This window comes from Capra hircus, chromosome 15, assembly GCF_001704415.2.
Source record: "Capra hircus breed San Clemente chromosome 15, ASM170441v1, whole genome shotgun sequence".
NCBI lineage: Eukaryota > Metazoa > Chordata > Mammalia > Artiodactyla > Bovidae > Capra > Capra hircus.
The window spans coordinates 47,409,694-47,423,319 of record NC_030822.1 but is presented as its reverse complement, the minus strand read 5'-3'; the positions used below and the strand labels follow the sequence as shown (position 1 = coordinate 47,423,319).

Here is a 13,626-nt window from a genome sequence, read left to right as displayed (position 1 = left end):
AGGAGTGGGCATGGGGCACACCCAGAGGTGTGGAGCGTGAAGTCCCCTTGCTGCGTGATCTCAGGCAAGTCACTCCCCATCGTCTGAGTCTTGGCTTCTCCTTTGTGAAGACTGGGGTTGCCCTAAATCAAGTTTCTCAATCATTGTTCCTTAAGTCCTCCTAAGTAGGGGAGAGGCTGAAACCCAAACCTTGAGGTACAGTCATCCCTCAGTACAAAAAATCTGCAGATGCCCAAGTCTGTTACGTTAAATGTCCTAGCAGTCATCCATCCTGATCTGTAGGTTTCACATCTGAAATTCTGGCCTGCAGTTTGGTTTTAATTTGTGGATGTAGGACCATGGATACCAGAGGACTGGACTGTAACAGTCTTGTGTTTTACCTTAATGAGTCAAGTGATTTTCACCTTCCACATTCTAAAATTTTATTTTTTCGTTTTAATTTCTCTGTTTGGGAGCAGCCTATCAAAAATGGGCTGCTGTCACTTCCAAGTGATGTGCCCTTGGGTAAGTTACTTAACCTCTCTGGGCCTCAGTTCTCACATCTGTAAACTGGAAAAATAATTTAAATGATAGCACCTACTTCCTAAGACTATTGTGAGGATTAAATGAGTTATTACAGGTGAAACACTTAGAACAGTGCCCAGCACATGGTAGGTACTACAAAAGAGTGAGATATTATTAATAATAAACCTATTATTAATAATAAATAATAGAATCAATAATAGATAACCTCCTCTAAAAATCTTGAATGAAAATTGATACTCCAGGGAGATGTGCTGCCGGGATGTGGCCATGTGTCCCTTCAGTACATTCCACAGGCGCTCAAGACTGCCAGCGAGAGGCTTAGGCCTAAATGACCGCTGAGTCCTCCTCTTTGTGACCTTTTCACATCTGTGACATTTCTTTCCATCACGGTCTTTCACATTCCTCAACGCCAAGTTCAAAGGACACCTCCTCCATGTAGCCACCCCAGAGCTTACCTGGAAGGGACGTTCTCTTCTGCTATCCAGTACTCTGGGCTCAGCACAGGGAAGGAGCACAGGATGGGGTAGGAGGGGAAGCGGGGTCCTCACTAGGTCCTGCCCCCAGCTGCCCAGGAAACCCAGGTCTGACGGAAATGGAGGCTGGCTTTCACAGCCTCGGGCATCCCATCCACAGTGACATTCTCCAGGGGCAGGCTGCTCTAGGTTCTGCTTAACATGCCATAAAACCACTGGAAAATCAACACCCCCTCTCCACTAGACCTTACTTACTGGACTAAAATACTGACTGGGGAATAGAAAGTTCCCACTAAGCAGATGGCGCATTACATCTGGAAGGTTGTAAGACACCCTTAATTCTTCAAGCAGGACCACACAGATCTGAAGGCCAGGAATGTCTAGGGAGGAAGTGTTCTCTTTGGGGGATACTGGAGGTGCTTCTGGCCCTCCCATAGCCTAGTCCCTGGCTCCTCATGCCCACGTTTCGCCATGCACTGATGGGATTCCTCCCGGCACCTCCTCCTGTACCCCTGACTCACCCCACCATGGACATCACCCCGAGCTGTGCTGGGGTGTCCCTCCTCTCCTTAAAGCCCTTCCATGGCCCCCCACTGCTCTCAGGATAAAGACCCACTTGGATTACAGGTCCCTCCCTGGCTCCTTCCAACCCCTCGAGGAATATATTCTAAGAAGCCTCTCTTGACTCCCCAAGACTGAGTTAGGGGCTTCACCTTCCCAAAGGCACTGTAACTGCCTTTGTGTCCCAAGTGGGACGGTGGGTTTCTGGTGGGCAGGGATGATGTCTCGGACACCGCTGGTTCCCTGGTGCCCAACTCTGTGCCTGGCATGGGAACAGGGCTCAATGAAAGGGAGGGAGGCAAGGGAAGCTACAGAGGAGAAAGAGGAAGGAGGGAGGAGGGGAGAGAAATAGAGAGGGGGAGGATGATCCTCATAGCTAGACAAACCACAGATCCTAAGAATGTGAGAACTTAAATTCTCAGGCTAGATTGAACTCTCTGAGACGTGTCTTGGTTCAAGACTCCAGTCCACGCTGGAATTGGCTGTGTGAACCATCCTTGTGATTAGGAGATACTGACTAGATGGGACCAACAGGATTTGGGGAAGAAACTGATCACAGTGACCGCACGCTGGGTCATGCAGAAATGGTCACAAAAGGTTCCCCAGCACCGGTGAACTGAGGCTTTGGCTGGCCCAGGACCCAACACAAATCCCACCCGGGGGTCACTCCCCACCAGGCAAGGTCCTGCCAACCCTCAGGCACTATTGCACTCTGAAGAGAAGACGGTGCCCACTACAGCCAAGCCTTCGGGTCTGCTGACGGTCTGAGACTCAGGAGATGCCCTGTGTGCTTCAGTCTGTGTTAACCCCAAACCCAGAATTCCAAACCGCAACCTGAGCAAATCAAGAACCCGCCCCTCCATGCACAGGAGAAGTTCCGCTGGAGTCGAGACATTAGCCAGCTCCCCACTGGCATTTGAAGTCTGTCTAATCTTAAAAATAGAGGGGGCAGAGGAGGAGGAAGAGAGAGACAGAGGGGAGGGGAGGGGAAGTCGTAATTATTGCCACCCGGATTTTTTGGACCATAGCTGTTGTGTGAAGCAGGGTGCACAGGTTCATCGGGACCCTGGCCTCCCTGATCTCTCAGGAAGAAGATGGACAGTGTCTCTTGAAAGAGGCTGAGAGGCTGACCCAGAACCCTGTCTCAAGTAGGAAAGGGGCGCCTGTTGGAATCCCACATTTCTCCAGCTACCAGAGCTGGCTTAGGGCCACAGCATCTGCCCCTCCTTCCACCAAGGGCCAGGGGGCAGGCCTTACCGTGGGCCTTGGCCTTGTACAGCGCAGCCGTCAGCAGGAAGTTCACAATGTCCCCCGGCGCCACATCCTCTGCCCTCATTAGGACCAGGGCACCGCCTGCCAGCTTCAGGGCCACCAAGGCGCCACCGGCCACCAAGCTGGCCAGCTGGTAAGGGCCTTTCCCTAGTGCTGGAGAAAGGGGGCCCAGTCATAAGCCCTGCCTCCCTGGGCCTCTGCTCGCCTCCTATCTATCCCTACCTGCCCAGACTTGCTGGAGAGCGGGGAGAAGAGAGGCCCAAGAGCCCCACTGGGTCAGGTCCCTCGCCCCAGGCCCTGGGGACCTTGATTTCCAAAAGGAAGGGACGGGAGGCCCAAGCTGCCAGCCACTGAGGAACTGACCCCCTTCATAGCCCCCGAATCACTCTGTGGGAAGCCTGGAAACAAGGCCACCCCTACAGGGGTGGGGGTGGGCATCTGGGTCCCCCTGCCTGAGGCTCTACCATCCCAGCTGCTGTGCTGGTCAAAGTTGCCCCTGGGAGAAGACATCTGCCTAGTCTCTGCCCACCGAGGTCTGGAGAGTAAAGGCCAGAAAGGCCTGGGCTCAGCGTTAGCATCTATCCACTTCTTTCAAACATGTGTCACTTCTGGGTCTCTTGGGTTCCTGGGGTTGTCGGCACAGGCGGGACAGGGGCATGGGTTTCCCAGACAATCACAACAGCCCTGTAACCAACCTCACAGGCTCTGGTGTGCCCTGCCTTCCAGAGTTATCTTTCCAGTCCCTGCTGCAGCTCCTCAACAGCTCCCCTCTGCCCTCGGATAGAGTCCAAGAGCCCGGCCTGAATTCAGGGACCCCTCAAGCCCCAACCCCTGCCCCTGCCACACCGAACTTCTCCCGCTCTTCCCTGTAAGAACCCTACGGCGCTCCACCTTCTGTCTCCACCCGTGCTGTCCCACCCACTCAGCACAGTCCTCCCTGTCTGTGCCCGCGACCAACGCCTCCTCCATCTCTGGGGCCCAGCTCAAATGCCGCTGCTGTGGTGCAGCTCTCCCCGCACCCTCTCACACGTGAGCACCCTTCCTCCCCTGTGCTCCAGCAGCGTCGGTGCATGGCACACGCTGATCACAGCTCTTACGTGGAGGGTCTCAACTGGGGAGTCCACATCTGTCTCCCCTACCAGATGGGACACAGGCAGTGCTGTGCTGGGAAATGGTGAACAGTCAGCACTCAAAAAATGAATACACAAACCCCCATTTGGTAATGTTTGCTGATTTCCATGGTGTGAATACTCCCACCAGTGGTCAGCTCCAAACACCAACTGAGTGTGGAGTGAAGAAGACACAGTGGGCTCTAGAGAGTCAGAGTGGGATGGCTCCAGAGCTCCACTGGGACAGGTGTCGTTAACCATTGCATCCTCAGCACCCGGCAAGGGCCTGGACCAGAGAAAATGTTGGCAGAAAAGCCGAGCAAGGAATGGATGGGTGGGTGGGTGGGTGGGTGGAGGATGCTAGAAGCAGCTTGTCCTTTGTCAGTTACTGCCACCCAAAATGCCACAGAAGGGAGAAAACTCTGCTCAGAGCTGTCTTGCTGAAATGTCTTGCCTGGTGTCAGACAGACCGTGCCTGTGAAGGGACTGCAGTCCTCCCAGTACAGATTCAGGCCTCCAGGAGTTAAAGGTCGGGGGCTATCAGCAGCCCCCTGAGGCTAATATTTTCAGTCACAGCAGGGACTGTGGCTAGAAAGAAGTCCCTGGAAGGCAGGGCACACGAGAGCCTGTGAGGTCGGTTACAGGGCTGCTGTGATTGTCTGGGAAACCCGTGCCCCTTGAGCTGCCACTGCAGCTATTGTGAATGATCATGCTGTACCTGGTCCACCTCTCATCTCATGGACCCCCTACCTGGTATCCTTGTCCCTCTAGTCAGGTCCCCACTGTTTCACCTGCTATACTCCCTCCAGGGGACGTTTTGCAAACCAAAATCTGATCATGTGGGTAATAAGGGAAAAATCTTGGGCTTGTACTCATATAGACTTGCTCCTGGCAGGATGGTGCCTGGAAGCAGGGGCAGAGGAGACCTCAGAAGTCAAAGGTGAATGGCACCAAGGACTTGATGAGCTTTTAATTCAGCCAACCTGGCCCCACCGCACAAAGATCGGTGCTGAAAACTATTCCTGGGCAGCCCTCCAATCCCATCCAACCCCAGTGATTAAACTGACTAATTGGTTCTAACACTGGACATTAACCTCCCTGGAGTCTTTAGTCATGACCTAGTTAATGAGAAGTTGGAGCGTATCCCATTACCCTGCGACCTTGGTTGAAACTGAAGATAAATCTGACAGACCACGCTGGACCACTGGTTTTGCCCCAACAAAGGAAGAGCAGTTTGCATCTGCCTTTGCCAACTCAAAACTTCAGGAAACCCAAGACAAGAATCCATGCGCCTGATGAGCCAGATGATAAAGGCTATGGGGCAGCACGTTGGTGCAAAAGGGGTTTCCATTTCCTGGTGAAGCTGCCATGTGAGCACACCCGGGAAGCTAGCCTGGGAAGCTAGCCTGCCCTGGGCTCTGGACAGAGGCAGCAGAAGCTGCTGGGCAGAGTCCCAGGGCATCTCTGGGCCCTGCACTGTCAGGGCCCTCTCTGCCTGACGGAGTCTTCCTGCCCCACATCACTCAGGGCCAGCAGGGCCTCAGGAGGGCTGAGCTGTGGCACCAGGGCACAGATGGCAATGCCTCGGCTTTCAAGGCTGAGCTTACCTTTGTTAAAGAAGTCACAGTCGTAGGCTGAAAGACAGAGAACAGAGACCTCTTGAGAAGCCTGGGACAGACGGACAAGGCTAAGGGCCCTAGCATCCCAACTCTCCCTCCTTCCCCAAGGGCTGGACCTGGCCTGCCTCCCAAACTCCAGGATTCAGACATGGTGGTTGATCCAGATGTCTTAAAGTGTAAGAAATACAATGGCTCCTCTCTTTGCCCCCAGCATAAAGCTCAAAGGCTGGCCGAGAGGAGGCATTCAGCATGAACTGAATGAATGAATGACTGCTAGGACAGAAGGGTGTATTCTGTGTGATCCCAAAGGGCAAGAATAGAATCAAGAAATGGAAGCTCGGTTCAAGAGAGAGGTGACATATGTAAGCCTGTGGCTGATGTCTGGCAGAAACCAACACAATTCTGTAAAGCAATTATCCTTCAATTAAAAAAATAATAATGAAAATTTTTTTAAAAGAAAGAAATGGAAGCTCCAGTCGAAAATGTGGAAGGTACTAGAGAAATACAAGCACAAGACAGAAGCTGGTCTTTCAACGGCATGGAAAGGGACCCAAAGGCCTCCAGGATCCAGGGCCCCGAGTGCAGTTTCCATCAGGCTTTGATGAGCTCCGCCAAGTATGTGCTCCATACGCCCTCTAGTGGCTTAGCACAGCACCACAGCCTGTTCTCTCGGCAAGTCAGCCATGGATCAGTCCATGGGGATAAGCTGGGGACTTTGCAGGGGGCTTCCCTGGTGGCTCAGAAGGTAAAGAATCTGCCTGCAATGCAGGAGACCTGGGTTCGATCCCTGGATAAAGGAATGGCCACTCATTCCAGTATTCTTGCTTGGAGAATTCCATGGACAGAGGAGCCTGCTGGGCTACACAGTACATGGGGTCTTGCCCTTTGGCATCTTGCCCCATGGGTCACAAAGGTCACAACTGCGCAACTATCACTAACACTTTGCAGGGGGCACCTAAACCCAGGAGCAAGACCATGAGAAGTCAGTTGACCCAGTAGATTTGGGATAAAGGCTGAGGAAGGGCCTCCCTCACTCACAGACCACCAACTCCACCCCACACCCTCCACACCCCATGATGAACATTCTTCCTCTGCATTTGGCACTGCCCTCTGGAAAGAGCACTAGGAATAAATAAGTAGACTGACCCACCATGTGGTTATGGGCAAGTATGTGCTTTTCCTCACTTGTGGATTCAGAAGATTGAACTTAAAACTCAGATCTCCAAGTCTCTGTTTTCAAGTGTGTACCAGCCTGCCCCCAAAGCCAGCTATCTAGAGACCCACAGACCTGGGTTCAAATCCCATCTCTCACTCATCAGCTGTGCATACTGGGGACAAGTTTCTCAACCTATCTGAAATTTAGTGTCTTCCTCTGTAGGATGGGAACCACCACAAGTATTGCCCCACAGACCAGTAAGGTCTGAACTGGAGTAAAGCAAGTGGTCCTCTCAGGTGCAAAATTTAAGGGAACCTCAAAAAACACTCACTAATCAGGATATGTCATACTTTAATACAACTTTTAAAATTTCAGAATTAATGAAAAATATCCATGATGAACAAATATCAAAATTTTAAAACAAAGACAAAAATCAGTGACAGCACCTTGCTGAGCCATATTAGAGCCTGAGGCAAAAAGAAAAATCAATAATATTGAGCCTGTTATTACTAAAATTGTGGTATTTTATTCATCGAAGATGTTCTTGCATTCGTTTTGATTTTTAAAAAGTATTGCCTGAAAATGTGATTTATCTTGATTACTGAGTCTTTCGGTACTCCTTTAAATCTTAGGCTCCAGGCACTGGCCTCACTTGCATTTCCCTAGTCCTGAATATTAAATGATTTAATGCACAGAAGGCACAGGGCCTGACACACAGTGGATCCTCAATAGACATGTTCCCTTCTCCTTCCAGAAGTGCACGGGCAGTCGCTTCAGTCCTGTCTGATACTTTGTGACCCCATGGACTGTAGCCCACCAGGCTCCTCTGTCCGTGAGATTCTCCAGGCAAGCATACTGGAGTGGATTGCCATGCCCTCCTCCAGGGGATCTTCCTGAGCCAGGGATTGAACCTGCATCTGCCTGTGTCTCCTGCATTGCCAGTGGCTCCTTTACCTCCTGAGTCACCAGGGAAGCCTCCTTCCTGAAGAACTCCTGCCAAAGTAGAAGGAGAAGCAGACCGCACGAGGACCTAAGGCATCTGCGGTGGGTCTCAGGGTAAAACAGGCAGAGAAAGGGGAAACCAAAGGTGATTCTGCTCCATCTTCCTCCTGAGGTCATCCTGCCTGGAGCTCCCCGGGCTCAGGACATGCCAAGCACCCATGCCCCCACGAAAAATGACAGTAATGTCAGCTCTAGCACTAGTGCTGTGTCCCAAAGTGAGGCGTCTTGTGCCCAGAAGATCTTTGATGTGCAGGAACAAACAATAAATCATTCGAATTTCTGTGGATTTTACTCCATCTTTTAAATATTTATTTTTGTGGCATACTTTACACTACTAATATATACATGTACCTATGTATATGTACATGTACATATATATGTATATATATGTGTGCTGCTGCTGCTAAGTTGCGTCAGTCATGTCCGACTCTGTGCAACCCCATAGACAGCAGCCCACCAGGCTCCTCTGCCCCTGGGATTCTCCAGGCAAGAACACTGGAGTGGGTTGCCATTTCCTTCTCCATATATGTATATATATGTATACATGTGCATGTATACGCAGGTGTGTATGTATATGTGCGTATATATACATATATATACATGTATACATGTACATGTACAAAGAGACATTACTTTGTCAACAAAGGTCCATCTAGTCAAGGCTATTTTTTTTCCAGTGGTCATGTATGGATGTGAGAGTTGGACTATAAAGAAATCTGAGAGCAGAAGAATTGATGCTTTTGAACTGTGGTGTTGGAGAAGGCTCTTGAGAGTCCCTTGGGCTGCAAGGAGATCCTACCAGTTCATCCTAAAGGAAGTAAGTCCTGGGTGTTCATTGGAAGGACTTATTTGGAGCCAAAACTCCAATATGTTGGCCACTTGATGTGAAGAGCTGACTCATTTGAAAAGACCCCAATGTTCGGAAAGATTGAAGGCAGGAGGGGAAAGGGACAACAGAGGATGAGATGGTTAGATGGCATCACCGACTCAATGGACATGAGTTTGGATGGACTCTGGGAGTTGGTGATGGAAAGGGAGGCCTGGCATGCTGCAGTTCATGGGGTTGCAAAGAGTCAGACACAACTGAGCGACTGAACTGAACTGAACCTATGTATATATATGTATGTGTGTGTGTGTGTGAATGTGCATGTTTTTACTTGATAGGAGTGTGCAACCAAAAGCATTTTGTAGACCACCAATGGTCAAAAAACCCTACTATCTTGTGGTGTCTCTGATAGGCCTTAATGTGTCTCAGCTGACAGGGGCTTTCATACTCACTGTCTCCTTTGACCCCTGCAATAAACCTTGTGGGACAGGTCTATTCCTATTTTTCAGATAAAAAAATTGAGCCCCAGAGAGGTTGGAGATATAGTTTGAGGTCACACAGCTTGCAAATGCAGCTCTGAGTCTGGAACCCAGGGCTCCTGACTTATTGGGTGAACTGGTCAGGAGCACAGTCCTGGGTCTGCACCCAGACCACATGGAGATGAGCCCTGGCTCCTCCACCAACCTCTGTGACCTTGAGCATGTTACTAAATCTCTCTCTAACCCATTTCTCCAACTGTAAAACAGGAATAAACAGTCCTGTTTCACAGGGTACATGCGTGCTAAGTTGTTTCAGTCATGTCTGACCCCTTTGCCACCCTTTGGACTATAACCCACCAGGCTCCTCTGTCCATGGGATTCTCCAGGCGAGGATGCTGGAGTGAGTAGCCATTCCCTTCTCCGGGGGATCTTCTGGACCCAGAATTGAACTTGCATCTCTTATGTCTCCTGCATTGGCAGGCGGGTTCTTTACCACTAGAGCCACCTGGGTACTTGATAACTTGAGGAATTATATAAACAAGCCATGCTGATGCCTGGCACATGGTAAGTACTCCACAGATGCTCACCAGAGTGATGGGACCCTCGGGCCTGCCCAGAGAGGGGGCCTCACTGTCCCCCTCAGGTGATGGGTCTGGACACTCACGGCAGAGGCGCGGGGTCCTCCAGTCAACGGCCACCCCGTGCTGGCAGCACTGGTGGGCATAGGCGGACACACTGGCACAGAAGCACTCACAGTCGCCGCCCCGGCTGCACCCACACGTGTCTGTCAGGCAGTTTGAGTAAAACCAACTGACGTCGACCTGGAGGAGGTCAGAAGTCAGAGGTCAGAGGACAGGCCCTAAATGTCAGCCCTTTAGCTTCTGGGCTGATGCCACCCAGCCCCAGGGAGCAGCACAAGTGTGAAGGATGGTGGGTGCTGCCCGTGCTGGGTGAGGGCAGAAGGCAGGCAGCTCGGAGGCAAACGCTAACTCCGTGGCCTGGGCAGACCCCGCTTTTGAGAGCTAAGCGCTCTCCTCTCTGGGCCTAGGCTATAGGATCCAGAGCCTCAGGGTGCGGCTAAGAAACAGATGGTGGGGGTGAACCCCCATCCAGGGCCAGACACAGTCAAGACGGGTCTGACAGCAGCCTTCGAGGCCCCGGAGGGGCCCGTGCAGAGCTGAGCACCAGCTCTCCTCTGTCTCCCCTGAGGGCTGCTGCTGCAGCATGAGGGATCTGTGTTCACCATTCAGAAGAACAGCCTGATTGGGAGGAAGAGACATATGGAGATAGGCTTGAAAAGGACACAGAAGCTGTGACTGTCTGTCTGTCCTGGGTTGTCCGGGGAAACAGGACAGAGTCATCTGAAAAGGGCAGAGGCAGGGGATGGCAGAGGTGAGTCTCCCCTCTAGACCAAGGCACGGCAGAGGGTCTGAGGGCAGAAGGGACTCCAGGGAGGTGACAGGGCGAGGGGGTGGGTCTCAGGAGCAGCAAAGCCCGGCATCCACTCACCACAGGGTGGCAGGTCTCAAACACCTCGCTGAGCAGGATGCTGCATTCCTTCTTGGCAAAGGGTTCTCGGAGAGGATTCAGGACACAAGTGTCTCGGGGGTCAAGAGTGTCTGGGCACTGAGGGGGCAAAGGCAGCACAGTTGATCTCCTGACCCCTCACACGCCCACTGCCTGATGTGGTGGAGGGACTCCTGGAGCATCTCCCTTGATGCTGGCCTCCTGTGTTCATGTCCTTGGATAATCCCCTGCCCTTGAATGTGGGAGGGACCAAACTGACAGCCAACAAGAGATGGGAAAGGTGATGCGTGGATGTGGGTGTGTGTCAGTGACTGCATATGATCATGTTACGTAAGCCTGCAGGGCCCATCTGGCTGGAGGCCCTCTCTCGCCGACTGTGAATGGCACATGGCAGGAATTGTGGGTGGTCTCTAGGAGCTGAGGGTCATCCCGGGCCAACAGCGTGCAAAAAAATGAAAGTTCTCTCAGATGCTGTCAACAGCCACATGAGTGGTTGGGAAAGGAGAGCCCTCTCCAGGGACACCTTCAGACGAGAGCCCAGCCCTGGCTGGCACCTTGACTTGCAGCCTGTGATACTGTATGCAGAGAACCGAGTCGGAACCCTGACTCCTGAGCCACAGAAACTGTGAGATAATCCGCGTGTGTGACTGGATGCTGTTAAGTCTATAGGTATGTTGTGACAGTGAATGAATACAGATCACCCTGACGTCTGCTGAGCCTCCATCCTTGGGCCTACATTGTCACTTGAGCATCCTAGAGTGTGCCCATAGGAATTATTGAGAGAGAAATAACATTAGGGGGTGGGTAAGAGGAGGGAGGTAATGAAAGTTAATCACCCATTCAGCTTTTCTGTTAAGAGCACACTTTTTTGAGGCTTTGAGAAAACATTAGTCCCATCTCAGGATTTCCCTGAGCTCCATGCCATGATTAACTGCTCCCCTGACTCCAGTCTATACAGGCTTCTCTCCGTCTACTCTCCAACAGAGAATCAGGAACGGAAGACCACTCAGTCCAGGAAAGGCAAATATGTAACATTCCCATCACCACTCTCTAATGCAGCATCCATGGCAGACATAACTAATCAATCGCAGTTCTTCCAGATGATCCTGACACAAGGGTTGGCATTTCTCAGCCTGGCTTCCCAGGCAGCCTCATCTGACTGATCAGATTTGTCACACGAGGTAAAATCTATCCACCATTCCTCTTCCAGCTCCTTCACTTCACAGATCACAGAGAAGCTGGGGCTTATGCAAGGTCACCAAGCAAGTCCCTGGATGGTCTAAGACAAGAACCCAGGCCTTCTGCTCTCAGTTCAGTGCTGTCCCCTCACCCCTCACAGCTTGGCAGCCTCAGTCAGACATCTTCCAAACCTCAGAGACATCTCCTATAATTTCTGCCTCAGATAATATTGTCCACCCTCTCAGAGGTCTTCTCTCTGATACATTCAGCCATCCAAATATGGTCTATCTTTTAAGTACCACACTAGTCCCGCCACCTTCAGGAAGCCTTCTCTGATTGCCTCAACCCATGTAGCTCTCGCTTGGTCTCTCCTCTGTGCTAGACCTCACAGAGATGGATAGAATGGTCCTGCTTCAACAAGCCTCATCTTCCCTACTAGGTGGTCACCTCTCCTAGGGCAGAGACTCTGCCTGCTTCCCTGCCCCAGCTCTCCCACCACGTCTCGGTCCAGGGACTGACTTGAGAGATGGGATGATGGTGCCTGCCCTCAGACCACAGGGCTGAGGACGCCAGCTCAGAGGCTGACAGCGGGCTGTGGGAGCAGCCTTGCACCGATGTCCTTCTGCCCTGACCTGTGGTCAGGCTCTCTCAGTGCTGACTAGGGTCCATCTGGGGAGGGGAGTGAGCCAGCCTGGAGAGGCTTTACCTCGACTGCAGCCCAGCTGCCACCAAACTCCTGCGGGTTAGTCAACTCTAAGTTCTCTGGGGTCCGCATCTCGTTGACCGTCTTTAAGTCAAAATTCCCACAGAGTCCTGCCAGCTGGCCCTGAAAGAAGAGAGAATGATCAGTTTCAGGCATTCCCAGGGTGAACCATAGGTGGCAGGGGCGTGGCGGGGGGGGGGGTGGGTAGCTATGAGCCCAGGAGTCTGTCATGGGCCTAGAAACAGCTACTGGGGTCACAGAGTGCAGAGAGATAGGAGAGTCTGAGAGAAGGGGCCCAGGGCAAGGCGGGGCAGAAAGGACAGAGGTACGATGCGCCTGGCTCTTTGGCGAGGGTACAGCTCATGCAAGGACACCCACGGGCTCTTGGCTCTGGGAGGAGCACAGCACCGATAAGGGTCACTGCTCACGTGACTACCTGCCACTGTGGCCCAGCCTGGACGTGCACCGTGGTTCTCTGGTCCCATAAGAGGGTGATGTGCTCCCGTGGGAAATGCACCAGCGTGAAAAACCCTGCCCGCCACGTGTGGACCTCCTGCTTCTCATCCAGAAAGCTCTCGGGGCTCTAGGGGGACAGAGATGGACATTCTTGAGGCCAGAGCATCCCCCAGTAGCTGGGTCAGCTGGGCCTGGCAACAAGTCACTGCCCAGCCCCAGGAGTTCACCAGTTCCTCTGCCTCCCTCGTGTCCTGACAGTGACCTCTGGGTTCCTGGCCATGACCAAGGAACTCAATCTGGGCTGATCACTCAGTGGCTCCAAGAGAAAGTGCTGTGATAAGGAAGCCAGTCCTTAACCCCCTTCTGCCCCCATCAACGGGCAAACTGTTGATACAACCTTCACCTGCACCAGGCCTTACGGGATTTCCTGAGTCGTCATCGAAGATAATGAGTGAGTTCCCCACGTTGATGGAAATAAATTTCCTGCAGACGATGCCAGAGCTGTAGCAGTTTACGTTTTCTACAATCACAGAGAAGCTGAAATCCGATGTGCTCTGGGGAGAAATAAGTTAGCGCAATAAACCAGGGCGAGAAGAGATTCTGTTGAGAGGCACGGGGTAGAGGGATGCAGACTCTGACGTGGTTTTCAGCCCGCTCCTGCTTCATATGAGTGGTGTGACTTTGGGCAACTTACTTCAGTTCTCTGAAGCTTAGTTTTGTTTTGGGTGCCTGGTGCATG

The 13,626-nt window shown here is 52.1% G+C and overlaps 1 protein-coding gene across 1 annotated transcript in view; it reads right to left on the bottom strand.

The window, feature by feature from the left end:
* Positions 1-13,626, bottom strand: part of OTOG (otogelin) — an 83,966-nt gene that overhangs the window by 35,296 nt on the left and 35,044 nt on the right. Inside the window, exons 26-32 of the mRNA XM_018058989.1 lie at positions 13,307-13,441; positions 12,868-13,014; positions 12,435-12,554; positions 10,532-10,648; positions 9,687-9,843; positions 5,548-5,574; positions 2,817-2,984 (exon numbers count right to left, since the gene is read on the bottom strand). Coding sequence (XP_017914478.1) covers positions 2,817-2,984; positions 5,548-5,574; positions 9,687-9,843; positions 10,532-10,648; positions 12,435-12,554; positions 12,868-13,014; positions 13,307-13,441 — 871 coding nt within the window. The remainder of the gene's footprint in view (positions 1-2,816; positions 2,985-5,547; positions 5,575-9,686; positions 9,844-10,531; positions 10,649-12,434; positions 12,555-12,867; positions 13,015-13,306; positions 13,442-13,626) is intronic.